At 68.8% G+C, this 26,006-nt stretch overlaps 1 protein-coding gene across 8 annotated transcripts; it reads right to left on the bottom strand.

Moving 5' to 3' along the window:
• Positions 1-273: 273 nt before the first annotated feature.
• On the bottom strand, positions 274-26,006 carry INF2 (inverted formin 2). Of its 8 annotated transcripts, none has more exons than XR_014809355.1 (23): positions 16,749-16,951; positions 14,651-15,050; positions 13,414-13,529; positions 13,192-13,351; positions 12,747-12,780; positions 11,843-11,984; positions 11,234-11,375; positions 10,343-11,059; positions 9,844-9,989; positions 9,711-9,772; positions 8,992-9,094; positions 8,806-8,891; positions 8,250-8,350; positions 7,669-7,739; positions 7,488-7,595; positions 7,189-7,259; positions 6,118-6,238; positions 5,619-5,783; positions 5,411-5,516; positions 5,105-5,262; positions 3,945-4,550; positions 3,551-3,607; positions 274-1,128 (listed from the first exon to the last, which is right to left on the bottom strand). XR_014809355.1 is itself a non-coding variant. In XM_084967082.1 (23 exons), the coding sequence occupies exons 2-22, from the start codon at positions 15,039-15,041 to the stop codon at positions 3,552-3,554; spliced, it is 3,666 nt and encodes a 1,221-aa protein (XP_084823208.1). In that variant the 5' UTR covers positions 15,042-15,050; positions 25,864-26,006; the 3' UTR covers positions 274-1,128; position 3,551. The 8 variants fall into 8 exon arrangements, 5 of the variants coding, with proteins under 5 accessions (XP_084823208.1, XP_084823209.1, XP_084823207.1 ...); XM_084967082.1 differs by lacking the exon at positions 16,749-16,951 and adding an exon at positions 25,864-26,006 and having other exon boundaries at positions 5,105-5,266; XM_084967083.1 differs by lacking the exon at positions 16,749-16,951 and adding an exon at positions 24,687-24,710 and having other exon boundaries at positions 5,105-5,266.

The following is a 26,006-nucleotide window of genomic DNA, read 5'->3' as shown; positions in this document are numbered from 1 at the left end:
ACTAGGGGAACTCCGGCCGGTGAGTTTTTATGTGTGTAAATTAGGCCCCACAGAGCCGAGCTCACCTCCCCTCCTTCTGCTCACCGTCTGACTGGCCGCTCTTCTAGGCCTGCCTTCTCACCACCCTCTCCTCGTCCGGCCCACATCTCCCGCCCACCGTCTCCCACCTGTCCACCCACCCCCCACCCATCGCGCACCTGTCCCTCCCCTCCCCCACCCACACGGTCACAGCCTTGACGACGCCACTTCCCCCACAGCTTCTGAACACGCCACTGAGAGCTGGGCCAGGGCTGCTCTTTATTGGCCAAAGCCCCTCCAGTCTCGATGGCGCACATCTGGGGGCCAGCGCAGGGGGCAGTGGAGAGAGGCGGTGGCACCCCTGGCCAGACCCTTCCTGTCCCCGAGGCCTGGATCCTTGTCTGCCTGTAGTTGAGTGGGGGCCGCAGGCCTGGCTACGGCCGAGGGCAGACCTCTCCCCACCCCCAGGGATGGGGTCTGCCCCCTCTGCCGAGCAGAGGCACCCAGGCCAGCCTGCTTCTGTTCGGGGCCCTCACCCACGCCCCATTCCCCACTCTGCCACCAAAGGACAGTAGAGACACATCATAGTTTATGAGAAACGACTGCTTCAGCTCAGCCGAGCGGGCTGGGAGGCAGAGCTGTGGAGCAGGGGCCCTTGCCCTGCCTGGCTCCTGTGGCTTTCGGGGAGGGGTCTGCGAGGGCCTGTCCCCAGAAGAATCGGGGCATCAGGTCACTGAAGAAGAGGGCGCAAGCTTGGTGGTGCCCTGGGGACACAGCCCCCTGACCCAGTCCCCTGCAGGCGGGCGCCAAGGTGCATGCGGTGTGGGGTAGGGGGTCGGGCCGTGACATTCAGAAAGCAGACTGCAGGGGGCTGGGGGCGTGCAGGCAGGCCTGGAGGGCGCCGCGCGGGCACGTGTCCCGGTGCCGGTTGGGGTCCCCGCCGCCAACACCCCAAAGGCTCCGGGAGGCTGCGGCGCGGGCCGCGTAAGGCACGGAGTGTGGTTTCCCGGAGACCTGGCGCCAGCCCGGCCGGGAGGAGCTCTGCGCGGTGGTGCGTCCAGCAGCCCGGCCGTGGGTCCTCTCACTTGGCTCTGGGCCTGGGCCTGGGGCCTGCGGGGAGGGAGGAAAGGGCGCAGTCACGAGCAGCCTGGCTGGAAGGGGTGGCAGGGTGCGCCCCTCAGGGTCCCCAAGTCCACTCCGACCTCAGGCCCTTTCTGTGGAGCAGGGAGGCTCGCCCAGGAAGAAGGTGTGAGGTGACCCCCAGCAAGCTGGCACCTGTCCACCTGTCTAGGCTGGACTGCGCATGGCCCGTTTCCTGGCTCCTGAGTGGGGCCGCTGGGGTCTCCAGGGCTTCCCCTCCCGAGTTGCGCTCCGTCTACGCTCCCGGAGCCCCGTGGCGGCCAGCTCTCCCTGGACGCCCTCCGTCACTTCCCCACCAGCCCCTCCCGCGTGTCTGCCTCAGCTCGGTCCTCAGGGCACCAGGGCCCCAAGGCCACCTGCCGGGCCGCTGCCCACCCAGCATCCCCTAGTCCAGGGGGGCTTGTGCCACTGCTCCCCAAACGCCCTGCCCCCACAGCCACCTGGGGCCAGGCGGTGTTGGCCTGAGGACCCCTGCTTGAAAGAAGAGTCACAGAAATGAGTGGCAGAAGCGGACGGCCTGTGTCACTCAACTGGGGCTCCATCCCAGCCCCACTGCCGGCCCCAGAGGAACGGTCAGCAGGACTGGGGGCGCGGGGCTTGTGCCCGAGAGGACCGGAGGGACGCAGGAGGCAGCTTGATGCCACTCGGCCCGTGGCCACGGGACCTGGTGGCGGGGGTGGGAGCACCCACACCTGAGGGCAGGGAGGTCACGGAAGGAACGAGGGGACAGAAATCCCAGGGCAGACGGGCCCGTCACCCCGCGTGTCACCCACTGTCTGCTCACCGACCAGGGTGAAAACTGTGGGACCACAGGCCCCTCTCATGGTGCTCTGGGGAAGCCTTGGGTCACGGGCATAGAACTCCTGCCCCAAACAACCTGGACCCAGTCAGGGGACCAACCAGACGCCCCCAGAGTGTGTCTCCCACGATGTCAGCGTCACACACGACCAAAGGCGTGGACGTGTGGCCCTGGGCAGACCTCGTCCCCAGAAACCAAGCAACGCGGCTGAGAAGCAGACGGGGAGGAGGGCCGCCCCAGCGGGCGGGAGAGGCTGGCAGAGTGTCGGGGGTGCAGGAGAACGGCCCCGACGTCGGGGGCCCGGAGGACAGACCCAGGGACCAAGGGTCCTAGAAGTAGCTCTCAAGTCGGTCCGTGAAGCGGGGGCAACGCGGCAGGTGCAACAACTTTTCTGTCTTGTGCACATTTTTGCGGTTTGGGACGAAGGGCAGGTGACGGTCCTTTGGACCTGCTTGTAAACCTCCTGATGAGCTGAAGCTTTTCCAGGAGAGAAGCTGGGGAGACGGGGAGGTGGGGCCCCTTCTCCCACCCTCGAGACCTGGATGACAGGAGCCATGTGCCCGCAGATGGTGTGGGGGGGGTCCCAGGCGAGCAGACCCCACACGGGGCACCCTGACCTCTCGCCAGATGAGGCCATGGGTGGTGGCTATCCTCAAACTTATGGACTGCACACCCCAAGTGTTCCCCACACTCAGGGCCAGCAGCTGGGGCTACAAGGCCAGATCCAGGCCTCCGCTGGACACGCTGGCACCCACGGTGCCAAGCTCAGCAACCACCCAGGGGCAAACCCCAGAGCGGGGGATAATAACTGTGCCTTCAGTGAGGATGCACGGGTGGGAACTGCCCTGCGCTGCACCCCAGCCTGGCCTGTGGCACCAGCCGGACCTCACCTTGGGGCCCCGGGTCCAAGCCCCACACACAGTGGGCTGCGAGTGCTCATGGGGCTCCTGGACGGGTGGTCACACCTGTGAGCCTCGTCTAAGACCCTGACTGTCTCGCCCTGGCGGGGGTCCCAGGAGGCCGGAGCTGCTCCCGGGGGAGGTGCCTACACTCCCGCTGTCTCCAGGGCCTGGCCGACAGGGAGAGGAGGCCCGCGCACCCCTGCAGGGGCGGGTGGCCTGCCTGCCCTGGCGGCAGCCCCCGGGATCCTCCCTGTCCCCCTCTGCCTGCTTGGGCATGTGTGGCCGGCACGGGGCCAGAGGAGGGCTGAGACACCCTGTGGACAAACATAGGGGCTGGGAGTTAGCCAGATGCTCGGGCCGGGCCACCTCAGCCTGTCCTGCCGGGCCTGGGGACCGCGCCGTGCCCACCCTCAGAGGCCCTGCAGCCCTGCTCCTTGAGGGCGCCCGGCTGGCCCTGTCCACCCGCCCGCTGCCCGGCAGAGGCGGGAGGCTGCACCTCGTCACAGCAGGAGAGACCAGCTAAGCGGGTGTGGCTCCCGCCCTCCCGGAGAGGGAGGGAAGACGGGGCCAGCAGAGTCCCACCACCAGTGCCCAGGAGCGGGAGGGGAGCCGGGTTAGTGTCCAGGCGGGCCGGGCGCGGGGCCCTGCCTCTGCCGCCACCGTTAGTGCGAGCGCCAGGCTGCATACGTACCTCACTGGATCACACAGAGTCTTTTTGTTTTATTATCGTCAGGGTCAGGGGCAACCTCTGCTTCCAAATAAAAGAAACGCACTCAACAGCTGCTGGCTCGTGAGCGGCCCTGCATCTGGGGCTGGCCCGCAGGGGCGTCGAGCCAACACGCGGCCGCGCCCCAGGCCCTACCTGCCGGGGGCGGCGCGAGGCTGGAGTCAGTGGGTTAGAGGCGCCAGGGCCCCCAAAGCTGCCTCGTCTGCGGCGGGCCACACTCTCCGGGGGAGGGCCAGGGCCCGGGATGGCCTAGCCATGACCACACGCCCAGGCCGCCACCCCCACCGCACCCTGCTGCCTCCCCCGCCCGGCACCCCTGCTCCCCGGAGGACAAGGAGGCACCGGAGGCCCCGCTTACCTTCCTGGTTCCTGGAGGGGCGCTTCTTCCTCCGCTTGCCTGTTCCCTTTGAGGTCCGGCCCTGGGCCCTGGGGAGGGTGCCAGACCCGGACGAGTCGGTCACTGCGTCCTCAGAGAAGGACTGGTCCAGGGAGGTGTCCAGGGCGGAGTCTGGGGCTGTGTTCTCCTCATCTTCGTCTCTGTCCCCGCCAGGGCCAGCAGCGGGGAGGCCCGCATGGCGGCCGTGGGCAGCCGAGTCCTCTGGGCCCTCGCCTATGCGGTTGGCCACGGCCTCGGCAAGTTGGCTCAAACCCGCGGCTCCGGGGGGCTTGTCATTGGAGAAGCTGAGGGGCTTCAGAGCCTGGGCGTCTCCCAGCACCACCGGCCAGCCCTGTGCAGAGGGCTGGGAGCTCTGGGGGTCCTCTGTGGGCAGGAAATCACTGGCGTCCATGTACCAGGAAGAGCGCCTCTCCAGGGGCCCAGGAACCCCCTTCTCTGGCGGGTCTCGGGTGGGCTGTGGGCCGGCGGGGGCAGCGTCCGCAAGGTCCCAGCCCCGGGGCTCCTTGGTGGCGGCAGTGTTAAGACCCGACTCAGAGGCGGGAAGACTGGTGCCTCCCGCGGTGGCCGCTGCAGACGGAGTGGATGTTGGTGGAGGGCAGGGACTCCCCAGAGCTATCTGGGTCTCCAGGGTCCTGCCAAGCCCCCCCCGCCCAGGGCAGCCTTGCCCGATGGCCAAGTGTGGGTTGACCCCGGGCAGCCCGGGCCCCGGTGTCCAGTCTGTACAGACATGGGAGAACAGGGACACTGGGCCCCAAGGTGATGGCACATGGCACCTGTGCCCCAGGGTCCCCAAGGTAGCCTCCCCAGGAGTGGAGATCCCAGCCTCTCCCACCACGTCGGACCCCTCTCAGCCTCAGGGGCATCTGTCAGTGGGCCCGCTGGCCCAGCCCTCCTGCGCCTGGGCGCTGGGCAGACGGCTGTCCCAGCAGCCGGGCAGCTCTCATGGCAGCAGAGACGGGAAGCACCGCAGGGGTGCCCACGTCTCAGGCAGCGGGGGAGGTGAGTGCTCCCGTGAAGTCAAGGAGGGCTTCCTGGAGGAAGGGAGGCCCTGAGCCGCCAGGACGGCAGAGGCAGGGATGGCGGGAAGGGAACGGCGACCGGGAGGTGGGCGAGGGTCTCACCGGGTGCCTTGTTCCTCGTGGGATCTGCGGCAGCCACCTTGCTGGCTGCCTCCGGGTCGGCTCGGCCGCGGGCCGTCTTCCGCAGCTGGAAGCCCTTCCTGATGTCGGCCAGCAAGGCGTCGATGACACACACCTCCTCCTGCTTCCCGCCTCCCTTCCTGACTGGGGAGCACAGAGCTCCTCAGAGATGCGGCTCCCAGGCCCGGCAGCCTGCCCGGAGGAGCTGCCGCAAGCCTTCTGCGGAGGGAGGCGCGGCCGAAGCCCAGACCCGCCGGCCCCGCCCCTGCTGCCCAGCCCTGGCCTCACCGGCCTTCCCGTCCTCGCCCCGCAGCCTCCGGGCCTCCTCCTCCTCCGCCAGCTGCTGCTTCCTCCTCTCGGCCTTGGCCGCCTGCTCCTTCCGGTCCTTGTTCTCCTGCAGGACGGTCGTGGTCCGTGACCCCCGCCCTCCAGCATCCCCGGAGCCCGGCCCCGAGGACCGAGCCCGCGCGCCCCGCCCGAGGACCGTGCGCACCACCTTAAGGGCGCGGAGGAAGAGGTCCCGGAAGGTCTTCATGGTGGCCAGCGTGTCTTCCAGGGACAGCTGCTGCGCGTCCTCACACAGGTAGCTGGCCAGCTCCTGCTTCTTCTGCTCGACGGCCTGGAACACCTCCTCCAGCTCCTGGGAAGCCGCGATGCTGGCCTGGGGGCACAGGGGTGGGATCCCGGCCCTGAGAGGGGCCACACAGGGCACAGCCCGGGCCGGAGCCCTGGGGAGGGCAGGGGTGGGGTCCACGGCCCCAGGAGGACAGGTGCCTGCCTGCACAGGCCCTGCAGGCAGCGTGGTCTCTGAGCACCTCAGCCCCAGGGTCGACGGAGACCCCCTCACCTGCAGGAACCACCCCGGGGGCCAGGGCAGGGGGCTGCCTCCTGCCGGGTCCCTCCCGCCGGGTGCCCCCCGCCCCCGCCCGGCGCGCTCTCCTACCTGAGGGACCCCGGGCCGCCGCCTCCACCCGGGCCCCTGGCCCAGCACTTGCCTGGAGGCGTTGGCTGTACTGCTCCTGCACCTCCGGGACCGAGGAAGACACCTTCTGCTGCATCTCCAGAAGCTTCTTCAGGTTGGTGCTGGACTCCGAGCGGATGATCTCAAGGTTGATCCTGAGGCGCCAGAGGGCAGGCAGGGTCAGGGCATGCTGACGTTCAGCCTTGCTGGGACGTCGAGGGGCCCCCTGCGGCACGCCACAGGGACAGCGGGGCCTGACCCGTCCCCCTGGGGGGATGACCCCACCCTGGGATAGAGGGGACCCGACCCCCCCCAGGGACAGAGGGGACCCAACCCCCCCTGCCCCGGGGACAGCGGGGGCCTGACCCATTCCCCCGGGGAGAGAGGGGACCTGACCCCCCCCCAGGGACAGAGGGGACCCGACCCACCCTGCCCCGGGGACAGCGGGGGCCTGACCCATTCCCCCGGGGACAGAGGGGACCTGACCCCCCCAGGGACAGAGGGGACCCGACCCACCCTGCCCCAGGGACAGCGGGGACCTGACCCCCCCTGCCTCGGGGATAGCGGGGGCCTGACCTCATCCCTCTGGGGACAGAGGGGACCTGACCCACCCCTGAAGTCTGCCAGAGCTATGGGGTGGGCTGAGCACGTGGGTGAAGGGCCGGCCATGGGAGGTGCTGGGCCTGCAGTGTTAGGACTGTGACCCCAGTGGCTCTTCCTGGTCTCCTGGCCTGACCCTCTGCCAGGTTCTGCAGCCCCAGGACCGGAGCGCCTTCCGTGGGGCCGGCAGGGCCTGAGCTGGGAGTGTGCCCCTGGGGTTGGATGGCCGGGCTGCCCTCGCAGAGCTGCCCCTGGGTCACGTGTCCCCACGGCCCCTGCTTCTCTGGGCCTCAGCTTCCCTGTCTGTCCGTGGGGGTGGCACGGCCTGACTTGTACAGGCTAACCTTGCAAAGAGGCCATGGGAGACCAGCCCCTGGCATGGCCATGGCCAGGCCACTCCCTGTCCCACTCGTCCTCAGGGTCCTCCTGGTCTAGGGCACATGGGCCGGGCCACAGGGCACAAGAGGTCCTGGCCCAGGTGGGAGGTTGGGTGGGAGGTGCCTACCCTGCAGCTTGGGAGGGCAGCTCCAGGTCCTGGGGCAGCTGCAGGAGGCCCGGGTGGCTCTCTTCCACCTCCTGCAATGCCAGGTCACTGTGAGACCCGCGGAGGCTGCCGCGGGCCCCGGGCGTGCCCGACTCGCCCCAACCCCCAGCCCTCAGCAGCTCCGGGCCCGGCCATGACCCTGACATTTTGGCTTTCCACAGGGTCTGGGCAGGGGAGCGCTGCCGGGCGCGGGCAGGACGAGAAGGGAAAGTCAAGAGCTTGAATGCCCCCCTGCCCAGTGTCCCCGGCCCGCGGGGCACCTCCAGCACGTGGTGCAGCAGTGTCACGCGGCCCTGCTGGGACTTGGTCTCCGTGAGCTTCAGCAGCGTGCTGATCTTGAAGCCGTCGGCGTCCCCCGTGTGGCTGCCCTGCGAGGGGACAGGGTCAGTCTCCCGGCCTGGACGGGGCAGGGCGTGAGGGCGCCTGGGTGCTGCCACTTACGTAGTTGAGGAAGTTTCCAATCTTCAGGATCAGCTGGCAGAAGATGGGCAGCTGGTGGCTGGTGAGCAGGCCTGCGGGGATGGGAGGGGGTCCCTTCACCGCCTCCGCTCGGCTCAGCCCAGCCTCCGCGGGCTGAGGCCAAGGGGCAGAGCGGCGGAATCCTGACCACAAGCGAGCCTGGGGGCTCCGGGAGCAGGCCGCCCCAACCTTGCCCGGCTCCCTGACCCTCAGGACCCCGGGGGCTGACGGCCACTGCTTGTTCTGTGGGTGAGGACGTGGAGGAGAACCTTCTAGAACCCGTGGCCACCTTGGCTCTCAGCCGTGCGGCCCAGCTGGTGGGCCACGCATCACGCGTGTCAGGGTTCCTGCCCCGTGGCCGCGGCAACTCCCGGCCAGACCCTGGCTCAGGGAAAGCAGTGTGTGCGTGTGCGTCTGCGTGGGTGTTTGTGTGCATGTGCACGCGAGCGTGCCCAGCGTGGGCCTCAGGACCAGGACGGTCCTCAGTGAGGGGCAGCTGGGCACCCACAGGTCCCCCCCCGCCGCCCAGGCCAGCCTGCCCCCAGCTTCGCGGCCCCACTCACTCTCGCAGGCGGCGAGCAGCAGCCGGGCCTTGGGCCGCACCATGTCCAGCACGACGGCCGTGCCCTCACACAGCAGCATGCATTCCACCCGAAGCTGGTAGCTGGGGGCAGAGCAGGCGCGCAGGTGCTTAGGGGCTGGGGCCTCCCGACACCTCCCAGGCCCGGCCCTCTGAGCCCAGGCACTTTCTGGGGCCAGGCCCCAGGTGGGACTCGGCAGGATGGGGTGGGGGGGTGGCAGGCGCTTCAGACAAGCACCCAGGTGCCAAGGATGAGAGCGGCTGCCCCCCTGCAGGCACCCCTCCCTTCTAGAACAGCCGAGAGCATGTCCAGGGCTCACGGGAGGGCCTGGCTGGCCTGCACGAGGCCACAGGGCCCTGCCCGCTGCCTATTCTCCACGCCGCCGCCGCCGGCCTGGAAGAAGAGCCCAGCCCCACAGGAGCCCCGTGGCTGAGACCCGCACCCGCTTCGTGGAACCCTGGGGAGGGGCCTGCACAGCCCAGCTCTGGCTCTCAAGCCCCCACCCCCCGCGGGTGCGCCCTGGGGCCGCGGGGCTCACCAGGGGGTGCCCAGCAGGAGGAGGTAGAACTGGTCAGCACTGGCTAGCTTGGCCCGATCCTCCGAGAAGGCCCGCAGGTTCTCGATCTGCAGGAGGAGGCCCACGCGTGGGATGCTCGCCGGGCGTGGCCCTGGGCCAGCCGGGAGCCGGACGCTGCCCAGGGCCGCGGCCGCTCGTCCCGCTCACCTCGTGCTTCTCGGGAAGGAGCTTCAGGAGCTGCTTGAGGACCTCCACGTCGAACTTGGTGGTGTCCCCGGCCCGGATCATGGCGACGACCTCCTCATTGGAGCTGGGGCGAGAGGTGGGGGGCAGAGGGAGGCTCCGGGCTCCCCCCTCGGCCTCCTCGGGGCTCTGCCAGCCTGGCACGGCCCTTGGCCCACGACGCCTCTGCTGGCCACCCCCGGGTTTCCTCCCACACCTATGAGGCCGGGCCCAGGGCTGCGGGGGCAGCGGTCAGCCCCTGCACGGGTCACACAGGGACGAGGCTGAATGACACACCCCGTCTGCCATAGCGTCCCCTGCCGCCTCCTTCCAGGGGATGCTCAGGACACCGGGGCTGGCTCTGCGGAGGGCCGGACTCAAGGGCTGAGAGGCGGGGCCAGGTCCTCACCCTGGTGCGGCCACCGCCTGTCTGTGGCTTTAGGGAACCCCAGCCTCTCCCTGGGTCTCATTTTCCCCAGGGCGTCCGGCCTGCTGTCGGCAGGGCCCCCAGCTGGGGTCGCCTGTGGCTGTGAGCCCCTCATCTCCAGCCCCAGGGATGGGAATGTGCACGTTCCAGGGACGGCCTGCAGAGGGCACTGCTGAGCCCAGGCTAGGCAGTGAGGGCAGAGGCTGGGCGTCTGGCTGGGCTTGGCGGGAGGGGCTGGCCCTGTGACTCTGGCTGCCTCCGGATCCGCGGTGCTCACCATTTGAACTGCTTCAGGAAGATGTTGAGGTTCAGGCTCTTCTTGGAATCCAGAAAAGTGATCTGGAAAACATCCCGGCCCATCAGTGCCTGGGGGGTGGGCATGCCCCCCCAAGCCCTGGCCCCACGCCTACCTCTTTGGGCTCCTTCCTGGCCGGGGCGGCCACCTGCTCCTTGGGCTTGGCCACGGGGAAGGAGAAGAGCCGCTCGATGCTGGAGAAGTCGGGCTCCACCACTTCGGCGTCCGGGCTGCTCAGTGATGCCCACATGGAGCTGCTCTCTGGGGGCGAGGGGCGGCCAGTCAGGGATGTCCTGCCTGGGGCCCTTCCGGGGCGCCTGGCGACGGACGGAAGCCCTCCAGCTGCCGTCATGCTGTGCGCGCCTTCGTATGCGCAGGCCCGTGTCCCGGCTGGAAGGCGACCCTCCAGCCGGTCTTAGACTTGACCTTTTCTGAGCCCCCACACCCCCAGACCCCCAGGGGCCTGGGCAGTGCCGGGGCTGCAGCGTCAGACACACACACCGGCCTGCAGGGGGCGTGAGGGAGGAGAGGGTCCTGGGTGGGGACCTCGGACCTGTTCCTGCCCCCTGCCGGGACCACACGGCAGCCGAGCCCCATGGTGGGCTGGGTCTCACCCTGGGCCACACTGGACGGCAGCTTCTGCCAGTTCAGCTTCTTCATGCGCAGGGTGGGTGGGTTCACCCGCCGGTGTCTGGGGACCCAGGCGGAGCCCAGGCCGTGGTCCACCTGGGCCACAATGATCTCCTCCTCGCCACTCACTGCAGGGGGCCCGAAGGTGCCCGGCAGGGGTGGGGGTGGGGGCGGGCCCCCCATGCCCGGGAGTGGAGGTGGGGGGGGTATGGTCCCACCAGGGCCAGGCGGTGGCGGTGGCGGTGGCGGTGGGGGGGGTGGCGGGGGTGAGGGGACCGCAGCCCTCAAGCCTGGCAGGGGTGGCGGCGGTGGAGGGGGGGGTGGGGGAGGGGGCGGGGGCGCGGCAGTTGTGCCAGGGAGGGGGGGTGGGGGAGGCGGAGGGGGCCCGGCAGTTGTGCCAGGGAGGGGGGGCGCGGGGGGGGGTGGGGCAGGCTCCCGCTGCTCCAGGCCTGTCGGCTGTGGAGCCATCAGGCCACTCTCGCTCTGGACGCTGGCAACGTGCAGGCTGGCGAGGGCCACCGCTGGCTGCTGGGCCTCCAGCTCCGCCTTCGGGGCACCAGCCCTTTGCGGGGAGCTGCCCCTCTGACTCTGGCCCAGGTCGACCTGGACGCTCTTGTGCGCCTTGTCCAGGGAGCGCGGGCGGGGCCGCCCCTTGAGGGACAGGAGCCTCTGGATCATCTCCTCCAGGGAGCACTCGCGGGCTGCGGAGGGGACGTCGGGTCAGCGTAGGGGCAGCGGGAACGCTGCGGCCCCTCCCTCGGACAGGGCCGGGCCAGGGGCTCAGGCCAGCCCCCTCCCCCGCGGGCTAAGAAGCCGGTGTCTGCCCCGCAGGCTGGGGTCAGGGAGGGAGCTGTGGGCCGGGCTCCCCGACTCACGGTCATTGGCCAGGAGCACAGCCCGGTTCACCAGGCTCTCCAGGGCCTCCCAGAGCAGCTGGCTGGAGCGGAGGCTGGGCTCCAGGAGCAGGAGGCCTTGCAGCATGGCCAGCAGGTGTGCAGAAGCTGGGGAGCAGCTCACCTGGGTGGGCGGAGGGGACTGGAGGTCAGCAGCCGACCCCTCCCCGGGTGGGCGAGGAGCGTCTGCCCACCCCCCCCCCGCCGCCGCCGCTCCACACCCGGCAGGGGCCCTGCATCAGAGCTCCCCACAGGTGCACTGGTGACCTCTGGGACGCCGTGAGGGGGCTGCCCGTGCGTCGTGGGATGTCAGGCAGCACCCCGGCCCCCACACACCTGAAACCAGTAGCACCCCTGCCCAGCTGTGAGGTTTCTGGGTGCCCTGGGGACACCAGCCCTTGGGCTGAGCTGGACCAGAACTCAGCCTCCTGGCCTCTTACTGGTCCTGAGGTGCCCTCAGCCGCCCTCACAGTGGCTGGTCTGCTGGGTCCAGGACAGCCCAGCCCAGCGCCCATCCCTCCCTGGAGCGGGTGCCAGATGGCAGGTCTGGCGGGGCAGGAGCCCCCCCCGCCCGCCCGCCCAGCAGCCCACCTTGTGGAAGAGGGAGGCGAAGACCTCCTGGTGGCTGCTGACGTCGATGCCGCCGCTGACCCGCAGCAGCTCCTCCTCGTCCTCCGCCTTGGCCTCCGTGAAGGCCTCGAGCTGGATCAGCAGGTCCACGTCCTCCAGGTCTCTGGGGCGGGAGGGGTCGAGTGGGTCGAGCTGGCCGCCCCCACCCGCCTCCCCTCCCTGGACAGACGCACAGACAACCCTGAGCAGGGCCCATGGCACTGCCAGGGGGCAGCGTGGGGGGAAGGTCCTCCCCTGGGGGCCGGAGGGCAGGGTGGCACCGAGACCACGGCTGAGGGGTCTGCCCGCCTCTGCGAGGAGGGGCCGGGCTTCTGCCCGAGCGGCAGGGAGGGTGGGGGGGCTGACGCTCACTGAGCCGGGACCTGCCTGTCACCTCAGCCTGGGCAGTGAGCAGCGCCCTCAGCGCCAGGGAGGGCCCAGCGAAACAGCACCAGTCACACCACGTCAGGCTCTGCCTCCTGGGGTCGCCCTGCCCGAGATAACTTTCCTGGGGGCGGGGGCCCCACCCTAGAGAGGGGTGCCCATGAGGCCCGGGACGGGGTTCTTGGCCGTTGGGTTCTTGGGTACTGTTTAAATTCGAATTTGAGGTAAACAATAAAGGTGTTTAGCATAAGTATATCCCGTGCAACAGCTGGGATATACTTGTGCCGGGCGACCTGCTGTCTGTCTACGGATCCAGGTGAACCCGGTAACCTGGGCAGCCTGCACAACGGCCTGTCCAGCAGTGCTGGGGACGGCAGTGGGTTCTCTGGGGCCCAGCCCCAGGAGCGGGGGCCGGTAGGGGCTGCCCCCAGAACCCCCTTCCCTGCCCATCTGGAGGCATGGTTTGGGACCTGGCATGGGGGTGGCTGATCTGGGAACTCACCGGAGCCGCGACAGAACGTCCAGCAGCTGCAGTCCTGGGAAGGGGCGGACAGGGTCAGCGGGCCTCGGCTGCTCTGTCCGGCCCTCCCCACCCCGTCACTCAGCCTGTGGCCTTCGTCCCCACCTGCCCTTTCCCTGGGCCCACTCCCACCACCCAAGGCGCCCAGGCCAGGGGGCAGGAGGGGAGCCCACTCCCTGGGGGCACCGGGGACATGAGGCTCTGGGGAGACCGCCCTGGGCAGAGAGTGGTGCCCATTAAGCAAGCGGGACCGAATGTCAGACCACCCGCCTCCCCCCAGGGCCCGCAGCCTCAGCCCGGAGCGCCTGGCACTGAGAGCCTCCAGGGCTGAGGTCCTGGGGCCCCAGGGCCACTGAGGGGGGCAGGAGGCTTCCCAGGCCTATGACTGAGCCCCCCTGGGGCCCCGGGGCGGAGGTGGCGGGCGTACCGATGAACTCGCTGCGCAGCTGGGCGCGGGTGCGGACGTCCTCCGGGCCCAGGATGATGGCATTGACCACGCTGAGCAGGGTGGCCACGTAGGGCACGTTGTCGCTGTGCGAGAGCTCGTTCATGATGACGCTGAAGCGGTACTGCTGGCTGCACACCGTCTGCGGGGCGGGCAGGGGTCAGCGTGACTCCCGGACCCCACCAGGCCCCCCCCACCGCTCACCTTGTAGTGGTCCAGGGCGTCCAGGGTCAGGGCGTGGCCGTCGGGCGAGTAGATGCAGAGGGCGGCCAGCAGCTCAAACACCTGCTTCTTGACCATGACGTTGGATGTGTCCAGAGCTGCCGAGAGCAGGGAGCCCTTCAGACGGGCCCTCCTCCCCGCCTGTGCGCCCCACACTTCAGCTGCGAAGGTGCCTGCTGGCAGAGGCCAGGGCGCTGGACGCCGCTCCCTGCCCACATCAGGCGCTGGCCTCTCCAGACGTGCTGGGCCGCCCCCAGGACCACGGGGAGGGGCCCAGAGGCAGGTGTGGCCCCAGCCCCCTGGGGTACGCTGGCCGGCCCCCAGTTCTTAGAAAGGCCCCGCTGGCTCTGGGCCCCAGGCCCGCGATGGCACACCGCCGAGGACTGAGCCACCTTTTCTCCAAACTCGGCACCCACAGTGTTTACGACAGACAGCCTGCAAGGTCTCTTTGTCCCCACGTAGCCCAGCACCCCACTTTGTTCCCAGAGCTGGGAACGCTTCGGCCACGGCTCTTGGCTGGCCCTGCTACAAACAAGTCACGAAGGACTCCAGGCAGAAACAGCCGGGCCTGGGCCGGGTCAGCGAGAATGAGGTGGTTCCACCAAGGGCCACCTGGGCTCTCTCCCCAGGGTTGGCACTACGTCTGGCCGTGGTCTGGGGCGACCTCCTCAGAGGGGTGACCGAGAGCTGGAACATGAAGGGTGAGCAGGACTTCACAGGTGACGAGGAGGCGGGGGCTGGGCGGGCAGCTCAGGAGAGAGACACCCGTCCCCCGCCCCCCAGCCTGGGGAGACCAGAGCAGGGGCAGGGGGCGGGGTGGGACTGGAGGGCGATGCACGAGCAGGGGCCGGCCAGACCTGAAGGGCCGAGGCCCCGCTAAGGCGGAGCAGCTCAGAGCCAGGTGGAGCATAAGCTGGGCCACTCAAGCGGATGGGTGTTTCTGACCCAGGTCAGTCCAGCTGCCAGAGTATGGCCAGGGCCCTAGAGGCCAGGGACTGGGGAGGGGGCGGGGTGGGAAAGCAGGGCAAAGTCACAGAATGGAAGGGGCCACCAGGGGCAGCTGGTGGAGGATCTCGGCTCCAAGGTGACGTGGAGCTCTCGGACCTGGGCAGATGGCACACGGGTTCCTCCTCCGGGAAGCCCTCCTGCCTGCCAGACCGAGCCCTCTGCTCCCACGCCCAGCACTCCCTCACCTTCCCCGGCGGGAGCCCCGGCTCACCCTGGGAGAGCTGGCGCACGTAGGCCTGGTTGCTCAGGATGTACTGGATGCCCTCCTGTGAGTTCATGACGGCGCGCACGCAGCTGATGCACGTGAGCTGCAGCAGGGCGTCTGCGATGCGCGCCACGCCGCGGCCCGACAGGCGCGCCAGGGCCTCCAGCAGCAGATCCAGGCCGCTCTGCTCCAGGAACTGCACCATCCAGCCACCGTCGCTGCTCTCCAGGCGCTTGCGCAGGCCCGAGTAGTTGACCACGGAGGGCATTTGGAGGAGCCGGGTACACAGCTCGGGGTCGGCGTTCTCCAGGTTGGCCTCCGTGGGGTCTGAGTCCTGCGGCCCCAGCTTCTCCTTCAGCGCCGCCCACTTGCGCTGCGCGCCCTCCTTCACCGACATCTTGCTCAGCTGCGGGGCCAGGGCAGCGGGGTGTCAGCCTGGTGTCACCTGGAGCCCACCCCGTACGGGCGGACCTGCGAGCCAAGGGGCCAGGGCCCAGCTCGGCCCCGGGCCAGCAGCCGACAGCGCCCTGTTTCACGTCTCCACCCGCCAACGCGGGGCTCCCCGCGCTTCCAGCCGACGCCCAGGACCCTCTGCCAGCAAGCCCTCGTCCCACCAGGGCGGCCGCTGCCCACGGGCCTCCCCCGGGCCAGGTGCTCCTCCCACCCATCCCTGTCCCGGTTGTCACGGCAACTAAGGAGCCAGCACCGCGGCCCCAGGAGGCTACACTGGCAGGAACACCACTGACCCTGTGGTTCGCAGGCAGCAAACACGGCCTCTAGGGCTCCCTAAACTGGCCCCCAGGGTGCTCCTCCCCCACCCAGCGGACAGGCTCAGAAGGGGACAACAGGGTGGGCGGGGACAATTCCAGGCTGCCTACGGAACCAGGAATGTGGCCGGGGAGGGGGGCCGACTTGAGAGTCATGGTCGGTGCCCACTCGGGTCTGGGCCAGACCGGGGCCCTGCGGGCAGCAGCCCTGCCAGGCTCCAGCTTCCGTGGGCCTCAGGCGGCCAAGCCGCGTGCGGTGGAACACTGGGGTCCCCCAGGCCGAGGTTCGTGGAGACGGACCTGGGTGCATCGCAGCAAGAAGTGCCAGAGACCCTCCCCCAGAGGGTGAGCGGGTGGCCGGGCCCAGAACGTCCCCAACACGGGCCATGTCCGAAAGAGAACAGCAGGACAGGCGGGCTACGCCTGTCAGCACCACTCCCACCAAGCCCCCCTTCCTGGGGCCGTGGGCCGTGACGCTGTCCCAGCCACAGCCCCTGGGACTGGCCCCAAAGGTCAGGGGCAGCCAGGCTCTTCTGCGGCCATGTATGGCTCGAGTCTTATATTTAGCATGGGAGGGAGGCCGAGGGACAGGGCATGGTGACATCACTGCACCTCGAACCAGCACGGCCCGCCCCGCCCCTTGGCCTCCCACCACCACAGGTAGGCACGGTGGACCCCACTTCACGGGAGGGGACATGGAGGTGGCACCCAGGGAAGCCGGATCACAGGCCCGCGGTGCCAGAGCTGAGACTGGACCCCAGAGGGTGGCCTGGGCCCTGGAGAAGCGGACGTCCAGCGCGGTTTCACCCCAGGGGCTGCCGGCCCTGGCAAGTGAGAGTGGAGACCCCAGGGGCCATCTGAGGTCACTCAGGAGACAGGTGGAGTGGGGCCAAGAGCCCAGGTGCCCGTCAAGGGCTTGGCTCCGAGTCCCAGTGCTCCGTTGTCACTCCCTGAGGTCCCGCTCACCCTCCGCCTTGGCGAGCTGCCCGAGCCCACCCCCAGCCGGCCGGGAGCAGAGAGAACAGCCCCTCCTGTTTGCAGTGGTTCCACACCAGGGGAGCAGCACCCTGGCTCCCACCTGCCCCGAGGGACCCCCCTCCACCGCCGGAGGCAGCCTGGCTGTGTGTGCACCAGCTCTGGCCCTCATCCGCAGACTCTGGCCAAGCCACCCGTTCCGTCTGAGCACCAGCATCAGGATGCTGGCAGCAGACTACTGGGGGGGTGGTGCTCGTCGGCCCTCCCCCAGGGGCCCCCGCAACCTGGGTCCAGCGCAGGCTGTGACTTCAGGGTTTAAGCCCCCCTCCCAGGCGTGGCTGCCGTGGGCCCCACGGACTCACCCAGATACGCAGGACCTTCCGGCCACCTCTGCCCACCCATTCCAGGCCCTGCCTCGGGCTGCTCCTCACACTCTCCTGGCTTCTCATCAGTGCCACCTGCACTGCCTGGCTCCAGTCGAGGCCCTGGTCCCTCCTGGGCAGCCTCTGGGGGGAGGGGCACTGCCACCAGCACCACGAAGAGCTCGGCAGACGGACCTCTGCACACACTGCTGCCCGCCTGGGGTGCTGCTGCTTAAGGACCCAGAACTGACCCCTCCCGCCCCGGTTGGCCCGAGTCCCTGGCTGCTTGGCACAGGCTGAGTGGACATGGCATGGACTCTGACAGGCCAGGCTCTGGCATCCCACGTGTCCTCTCTAGCCAAGAGCCCTGGGGTCCCTGGGTATAGAAAACTTCTCAGGGATGGCCACTGCCACCATGCCTGCCCCCCCCCCCGCCCCCGCCCCCTCGCCGGGGCTGCCCAGTGCTCCCCGTACAGCCCCAGTTCCTGGGCCCGCAGGCTCGCTGCCCTGAAAGACCCTATACATGGGGCCCCTCGGTCTGTGGGGAAGAGAAGCACAGCAGGTGACCAGCCCTCTGCCCAGCCGTCCACAAAGGGGCCTATGCTGTGTGCCCGGTGCTGTGTGCCACGTCATGCAGCCAAGCTGCACGCGTGGGCCCCACCCTTGGGCGCTGTGCGAGGCAGCAAGGGTGTACAGGGCTCGGCTGGCAGCAGCCCAGTGAGCCCAGGGCACCCAGCAGCTCAGGTGGGTCCCTCTGTGATACCCACCAGCACCCCAGCCTCGTCTAGGGCCCGCCTGGTCGGGCCGAGGACGTCTTCCTAGAAACGTCCCAGCTGCTTTTCAGGTTAGAGACCGAATCCACAAACGGACAACGGCCAGACCACATGTAAACATGGAACTCCGACCCAAGCAGCGGCCACCGGCCCGGGACGCTGACCACCGCCCGCAGGGACCAGCCCAGGAAGCAGCCTGCTCCCTGGGCCTCAGACCTGCGGGAGGTCAGGCTTCTATGTACAGGGACAGCTCAGGAAGCTCAACGACCACCCCGTGAAGGTCGCGCCTCGGCCGGGGCCTGATCAGTTGCATTGTTTGTGCCCACTTCCGACTGAGGACCAGAGAGAGAAAGCCGGGCAGGAGGTGCCCCCGGCCAGCTGCCCCTGCCCCCCAGCCTCCATCACGCACCACCCCTGAGACGCCCTGTGTAAAGACGCCTTCTGTACCCGGGAAATATTTTAGCACTGTTTTTTGTTTTTTTGTCTTTTTGCCTTTTCTAGGGCCGCTCCTGCGGCATATGGAGGTTGCCAGGCTAGGGGTGGAATCAGAGCTGTAGCCACTGGCCTACACCAGAGCCACAGCAACACGGGATCTGAGCCGCGTCTGCAACCTACACCACAGCTCATGGCAACGCCAGATCTTTAACCCTCTGAGAGAGGCCAGGGATCGAACCCGCCACCTCATGGTTTCTAGTCAGATTCCTTAACTACTGCGAACTCCAATTTTAGCATTAACATACCCATCGAGTAATACCTATGCATGTAGTAACAATTAACACACATGCACATAGTAAACCCACAAAGTGCTTCCACCCCCCCACCCCCGCCCCGCCCGATGCGGGGAGGGGGGCGCTGCAGCCTCTGCCTGCTCCCATCTGGGCGGTGGGGGAGCATTTCTGCAGGGAGCACGGGGCAGATCAGCTTTCCTCTCTCAGGAGCACAGGCTGGGGGGGGGGGGGCTTCCTGACAACGCCGGGGACCCTGCGTGGGAGGCAGCGCGCTGGAAGGAGGGAGCCCGACTCCCTGGCAGTGCACCCGAGGGGAAGTCTGCCTGCCCCTCCGCTCTCCATCTGTAAGGTGGCAGCACCTTATCAGGGGCGGCAGTGGGTCTCCCGGCGGAGGAACAGGGCCCGGGGCTGGGAAGGCGGCCCAGAGCGAGCACGCAGGACGCTTGGGCAGCGGCGGCACTGCCTCTGCTGGGCTGCCCGGCTCTCCGCCCTCGGGCCCTGCTCCACCCCGGCCCGCCCTGCCCAAGGGCTGAGAATGGCCAGGCCTGGCGCCGAGACCGGCGGCGGGGCACTAGGGGCCTTCCCGCCACAGTCAGGCCAGAGGGGGGCGCGGCTGGCCTGCGGCGGGTGGGGCCCGGGCGCAGGAATGTTCCCGGCGCCCAGGGCGCCCCCAGATAAGGGGCGCGGCCCGTCGCACGAATTCTGAGCGCAGTATTTGCAGCCAGGACCCCTGGGGCCGCCAGCGGCCAAGTGCACTGCGGCTCAGGCCGGACCCCGTCGCTCAGGGTCCTGGGGCCTCAGCACCCCAGCGGTCCTCCAGTCGGGCCGCTCGCCCCCGCACGGGCAGGGCCTTTCGCAGAGGACCCTGAGGCTCTGACCTGAGTGCGACGTTGCCTTTGGGTCTCTAGCATTCACCTTTTTTCTACTGGTGGGGTTGCCCCTGGGGCGGGGTCATGCCTTGCCCTGGGGACTGGGACTCCTGAAGGCCGGGTCTCCCTCGGAGCTTTCCTAGGGGTCAGCCCTGGGATCTGGCGTCCTGCTCACGGGCACTCGCCCAGCCCACACAGAAGCCACCTCCCCAGACACCTGGCTGGCTTCCCTCCTGCACCTGGCCAGCGGGCACAGTGATGCTGGCACCTCCACCGAGGCGCCCTTGTGCCTAGGCAGCTGTGCTGACTCATGGGAGGCCTCCGCCCCTGCCTGGCAGTCATCAAACTGAGAGAGAGAGAGACTGTGTGTGTGTGTGTGTGTTTGTGTGTGTGTGTGTGTGTATGTGTGTGTGTGGCAGGGTCAAAGCCCCAGCCCCCCCAGCCCCTGCTGTGCAGATGGAGAAGCTGAGCAGAGAGGGTGAGCCTGTGCATGTGGGCAGGAACTGGGCACTGAGCGATGTCCTGGGCAAAGCTGCTGAGAGGCCTGCAGGGGCCCCTAGGGCTTTGAGCTGCAAGGCAGGACGGGGAAGCCCAGACTCGGAGCTAAGGTTTTGGCATCTGTGAAGGTGCCAGCTGCTCCTCCATCCCTGCAAAGGCAGGCAGAGGGGCTCTGGTGATGGTGGGGGCCAGGGCTGAGGAGGGCACCTGGGAGGGGGGCCAGTTGCTGAGGCTGGGGAAGCAGCTTCACGGTAGCCCTGCCAGCATCAGCAGGGGCTGGGGTGCCTCTGGGCCCAGAGCCAGCGAGGGTGGGGGCGGGGTGCAGAGTGAGCGCGTCTTCCGGGGTGGGCGGTAAAGTGGCAGGAGCGGCTCCGGAACTGGGAGCTAGGGGCTGCCACACTCTATTTTTAGCTCCTGAGAGAACCCAAATTTTTCCACTGCCTGGCAACTCTTGGATTACTCCCCTGGCAGCTCCCTGGAGCTTCGGGGCAGCCCAGGCCCTGCTGGGTGAGGGGGCGGGGGCGGGGGTGGGGGAGCCGAGGCTGCCCTGCCTCGACCTCCATCACCTGCCTTTCCAGAATCTCGGCTCCTTTGAGCCTCCAGCACGCGTGTCACCTTCTGCACCAGGCCACAAACCCTCAGGGACCTTGACTGGCCCGTGTGGGTCACTGCTGTGGCCTCACCCCCACCAGGGTCCTGTGCGCCGTGGGCCCCAGGGAGGGAGGAGCTAAAGGACGTGCCCATGACCTGCCCCTCCCAGCGGGCGGGTCCTCGCCTTTCCCGGCGACAAGGAACTCTCCAGCTCCAGGGTGGGGGGCGAGGCCCCTGCCTCCTGAGCCCTCGCTGCGTGTGCGGAGGCTGGACGGCCACCACCACATCCAGCGCAGGACAGAAGGGGCCGGCTGGGAAGTGGGTGGTGCCAAGACGCTCATGGCAGCGCTGAATTAAAAAACCGAGACGAGAACCAGGACGCGGGCCGCATGTGTGGGATTCCAACGACATGAAATGTGACGTGTCCCGCAGGACACAGCCGAATCCTAAAAGAAGCTGCATCCGGGTCACCTTGGTCATTGGCGAGAGCAAGCAGAACGGCAGAAGGGGTCGGCACCTCTCACCAAGGGGGCGAGGCGCAGAGCAAGCCACCCGCTCAGGCCACCCTGGCTGAAAGGGCGGAGCTGGGTCTCCCCCATGGTCGGTGGAGGCCCCATTAGTGGTGGAGAGAGCCTGGGGACAGCAGTGGTCAGGGGGCCCGGCCAGGGCTCCCCCCGCCCCACCTTCCGTGCCCCAGGACCCGGGGGCGGGCTGAGTGATGCCAGACACGGCGGGCTGTCACCCTCCATGGACCCCACCCTCCTGGGCTGGAGTCGGAGCGGTGGGAAGCCAGAGGGCGGCTCCGTGTAGGGACTGGCTCAGCAAACAGGAAACGCCTGCCTGGGGGGTGGGAGGTGCTGCCCCGCCCTGGCTCACAGCCCTGGGCTGGGCGGTGGTGTGGGTCTGGGTTTCTGGGAAGGGCTGGGGGTGGTCTGGGAGTCCCCGGCCACCGGGACCGGACCGGCTGGGGTACAAGGGGAGGACAGGAAGGGAGGAGGCGCCCCCACCCTGAAGCCGGGCTTTCACTTCCATCTGTCCCGAGGGCTCTCGGGGACTGAGTCCATCCTGGCCTCCCGCTGCCCCCCAGGGGCCCGTCTCTGGGCCTCGGCCTCCCCAGGTGCAGGGCGAGCAGGGCCAATGGGGAGCTCCTAGCAGAGGGGTCAAGGGTGATGGTGGCCGCCACCGCCTCTGTGGCTGAGTCAGTTCTGATGTGAACACACAGTGTGTGCAGACCTGCGGTTGGGGGTGAGGGAGGGTGAGGAAGTTGGCGGCCCCGCAGGTGGCAAGGTGGTGGTGTCTGGCTAGGCTTCCACCTGCAGGGCTCTGCGGGCAGCATGCTGACCTCAGACCTGCCACCACAGCGCCCTCTGCTGCTTCTCTCCCCTAGGGCCTGACGTGGCTCAGAGAAGCCTCCTCCAGGAAGCCCGGTGTCCCTCCCCTGGCCCCTGCTGCCCTCTGGGAAGGCCTCTCCTGGCGGGGAGGACCCTTGGTGTCCGGGGAAGGGAGGGGGTAGGCTGGCTTTGGAACCTGAGCGCCCTGTGCTTGTCTAGGCCTCGGGTGTTGGGGTCGGACGTGAAGGCTGCCCATAGCCTGTCCCAGGTCCCTCCACCCCACCCCACCCACCCCCACTGCCCCGTGTCCCTGCTCCAGGCTGCCTGCCCAGAGTAGGGAGAACAAAGCTGCAGATTGAATGTGGGGGAGAGGCCCAGCCTGGCACTGCCAGGGGCCACGGCCAGGGCCTGGGGGCAGGAGACAGCCTGGGTTTTAACTGAACAGGAGGCTCTGCCGCTGACCGCGTGTCCCTTGGATAACCCACAGGACCTCTGGGCCCTGTCCTCACACAGAAATGAGCACATTGGTGCCAAGCCCTCTGCCTGCTGGTCACGCCGCAAGAGGCCATCTGCAAAGCAGGCCCGCAACTGCCAGAAAGTGCTGTGGCCCACCGTCCGCCAGGTCACTCTGCTCGACGTCTCCGCGGCCGGCTGCCAGTGCCGACGTGGAGCCGGGATGGCACGCGCCTCCCCAGCACCCCCTCCTGCCCCAGGCAGCTGGCCCGACCGGGCGATCGAGAGCCCGGGCATCGGGCACAAGATGCTGCGTGCCGCTCCTCGCCAGGCACTGCGGGCCGGGCCCATCCTGCCCCTGCTTTTCTTATTTGCAAAATGGCCAGGATATCCTCCAGGGACCTTGAGTTGGCAGAGCCAGACCACCTTCGCAGGAGCCGGGGCTGCCAGGCCAGAGAGGAGCACCCCCGGCTGCTCCCCTCCTGCTCTCAGAGGCCACCTCCTCCGTCCCGCCTCGGCCTTTGCCTCCGCTGTCCCTCCCGCCACTCTGCCTCCTGCCACAGGCCGCCCCTCACGCCTCTGCCTCCACCTGGACGGCCTGGTCCAGCCCCGGGGCCAAGCCCGGAAGCACCGGACGGGGGCCGTGGGTGTCACAGCTGGGCACGCGGGGCTGTGTTTTCCGGCCTCTCACACCTCGTTCATGTGGGCGTTGGAGCCGGGCCGGGAGAGGAGCAGGTGCCTGCTTCCCGGACGCCCTGTGCGGGTGGCAGTGCGAGCTGTACTTGGAGCAGAAATGGGGACACGGGCTCGGGGACATGGATGGCGGGGGGGGGGTGCTGGCTGCACACTCAAGCCACATCTCGGGGCCCAGAGGACCTGGGACCAGGCGTGGACGGGGAGCCTGAGGCCCTCCCACACGGCTGGCCGGGCCCATGCTGGCAGCTCTGCCCACCAGCACTTGGCGAGGACCAAGGTCAAGGTCAGGGATGGAGAACCCCTGCCCCCAAGCTGGGTCCGCCGGGACTGTGGGGGGTGGGGTGGGGGAGCCAGCACGGTCTGGGCACAGCGAGGGGCTGGCACAGGCCTCTGCCCACAGCGGCCAACTCCGGGGAACCACCCCGGGCTGTGTGTGCGGCTGGCATGGCCTGAGAGCTTGTCTTTGATGTCGGGCCTTGGTGGCACCACCTGCGAAGTGGGAAACGTTTTGTCTCCACCTCCCCGAGAGTGTCTGCGGGCTGGCTGCCCACCCAGGAAGGGCTTCAGACTCATCCTGGTCAGCCCGGGCTGCCAGCAGCGCTGCCCCCAGACCCTCCCCAGGAGGCCCCTGCCTTCCCAGTGGTGTCGGCCCAGGCCCAGCCCCTAGGGAGCCGGTGGTGCTCCAGTCCGCCCCCCACCCTCCCTTCCCCCGAGGGCCCCCCGGGTGCTGCCCTGGGCCCAGCTCTAGCAGAGGGGTTGCTGAAGGGTGCTGTGGCAGTGGTGACAGGGGGGCCCTCAGGAGGCACCGCCAGGAAAGCCGCAGGGCTGAGGGAGGGGCCGGGGGCGGTCTCCAGGGGTGGGATGGGCAGGCAGAAGAGGAAGTGGCCTTGGCCCCTGTCCGGTAGCCCTGGGAGAGAGGCCTGTGGGTCAGCCATCTGCCTCGCCTGTCCCACTCCAGGTGGAGCCTTGCGGGTGGGCTGGCACCTGCTCCCATCCCTCTCTGGAATGGCCCGGGGCTCTGCTCGGGCAGACACACGTCTCCCAACTCCCAGAGCGTTGCTGCCGGGACACTGAGGCTGCTGTGCCCAGCCCGTCTGCTTGCTGTTCCCATGGAAGCTGTGGTGGTGCCAAGGGGTGGGGGACAGCCCCAGCCTCCAGGCACTCTCCTGCCCCCCCCCCAACCCGGAGCAAGTGCCTCCTGTATGCATGCAGCACGCTCTGGCCCACCCTGGCTGAGGCAGGTGCAAAGGATAATGCACGCAGTAGGGCCTTTATAAACATCGCCTGCCAGAATGGCAGCCCTGATTCTGTCACCCAGCCACTGGCTGTCTCAGTTTCCTCTCCTGTGACACAGACGCCGTGCCCACCATTCCTGGGGGTGTGAGGGGCAGAGACCACCGTGGGAGCATGGCAGGCCAGTTCCCGTGCCCTCTCCTTCATTCCCTCAGCCCACGGACCCTCAGACCACGGCGGGGGGTGGGGACATGTCGCCTCTGGGTCCCTCCTCTGGGCACCCTCAAAAGCCAGGGGCTGGAGCTCTGCTCAGACAACACCCACAGCCTGGGGCCAGAGCCAGGCCCATGGTGTCACGCCTGCACTCAGGGCAGCGCCCCTGGCACGACCCGGTGATCAGCCAGCCCTCCCGCACCCTCACGAAGCAGCTAACTTTTCAGACCTGGAAAACAAGGGCACTTGGATGAAAGGCGGATGCGTCTATTTCAGGTGGCACTTCCAGGTCCCCAGTGTGAGGTGTGCAATTAGCTGCGACAGCCTGTCAGCACCCCCACAAAGTGGGGGCCTTCACCTGATGCTTAACTCTTTGCTGGGAAGGAGCAGAGCCCTGGACAGACAGACACGGGTCAGGGGAGGACAAGCTCACCTGGTCACTTTGGGTCACTCTCCCCGCAGTGCCCCTCGGCCTGGCAGGGGCTGGGAGCTCTCGGGGGAAGGGACCAGGGATGGGGCCTGGGCTGTGGTCTGGAGGGGCTTGGGCACCAACCTGGCTCTTTTAGCAGAGAGGTGATGCTGAGCTTGTGAGGGGTGGGTCTCAGACGGCAGGTCTGAACCATGTGCCGACAGCCGCTGTGCTCGACGGCACCACGCACTCTGCCCAAAGCCCTCCAGCCCCGGGCAACACTGTGAGGGAGGCTGAGGCTTTGCTCTGGGTCCCCGACACATCCACTGCAGGGCGACAGAGGAGGTCCATGCCTGAGCCACTGTCCCCACCCTTCAGGGAAACTGAGGCCAGAGAAGGCAAGAGTCCCGCCAGAGGGAGAAGGGGTGGGGCGACGGGGGCGATGGACTTCCCAGCTGCAGCTCTGCATGGGTGTGCCTGACCTCTGCCCGGGTCCCTGGTTCCCGGCTGGGGCAGAGGCACGGCCATCGTGGGTGCTCGGATTCGGCGTGTCCGGCTGGGGTGGGGTGCTAAAGCTGTGGTCACAACTGAGACCCGCCACCATGCCGTCCGGCCCTGGGCATCACAGAGCCTCAGGAGGCTAGGCAGACAGACTCCCTGCCTGTGCCCCCCAGGGGCACAGCATCCCTCCTGGGGTTACAATCACTCCCCAGGTTCCTCCCCAGAAAAGGGGTCCAGGGTTGGGACTGGAGGAGCGCAGGGCCAGTCCACCAGCCCCACCCAGGAGGAATCCAGAGCAGTGGCGGGGGCGCGCTCCCCCAAGGCCTGCCAGTGGGGGTGCCAGGGCCCCGGCTTCGCCCGCCAGCATCCAGGCAGCTCCAGACCCAGCGGCCGCGGCTGGGTCGCAGGCTCGCGCATGCCTCACGGTGCCACCGGGGCAGCGGACCCGAAGTTGAAGTTTATTTTCCCAACTGTGGCTGATTCATGGTCAGGATGTGGCAGCCGCGAGGCGGGGAAATTCTGCCGGCCTCGGGCAGGGCGGAGGCCCGGCTGACCCTCGGCCCACCCCTCGCGGGCAGTACGCGCTCGGGGGGCGTCTCCGCGGGCGGCCCGCGGTCCGGGGTGGGGCACGTGCCGGGCGGGCCAGGGCGCCGCGGGGTCTCCGCCCGGGAGCCGGGATTCCGCCGCCCTGCGCCGCGGGGCTGCTCGGCGCCGCCCCGGGCGCACACGCCGCTGCCCCAACCTCAGCTCCAAGCTCCCCCCCGGCGCCGAGACTCAGTTTCTCCGCGGCTCTTGGCCCGCCCAGAGGGCGCCGACTTACCGGGGTGGGGGGACAGCGGCTGAGGGCGGGGTTGCGGCCAGCGCTCGGTCGGGATCGGGTCGCGGGCTCAGGGCAGCCGGCCCACCGCGGGGCTCCGCACGGCTCCGGCTGGGGCTCGGGCTCGGCCGGGCGCGCGGGAGGAA

The sequence above is a fragment of the Sus scrofa genome, chromosome 7 (assembly GCF_054392235.1).
Source record: "Sus scrofa isolate SSC_HxYL_T2T_F1_AM1 chromosome 7, Sscrofa_HxYL_maternal_Yorkshire_Landrace_v2.0, whole genome shotgun sequence".
Classification (NCBI taxonomy): domain Eukaryota; kingdom Metazoa; phylum Chordata; class Mammalia; order Artiodactyla; family Suidae; genus Sus; species Sus scrofa.
This window is presented reverse-complemented; position numbering and strand designations above follow the sequence as displayed.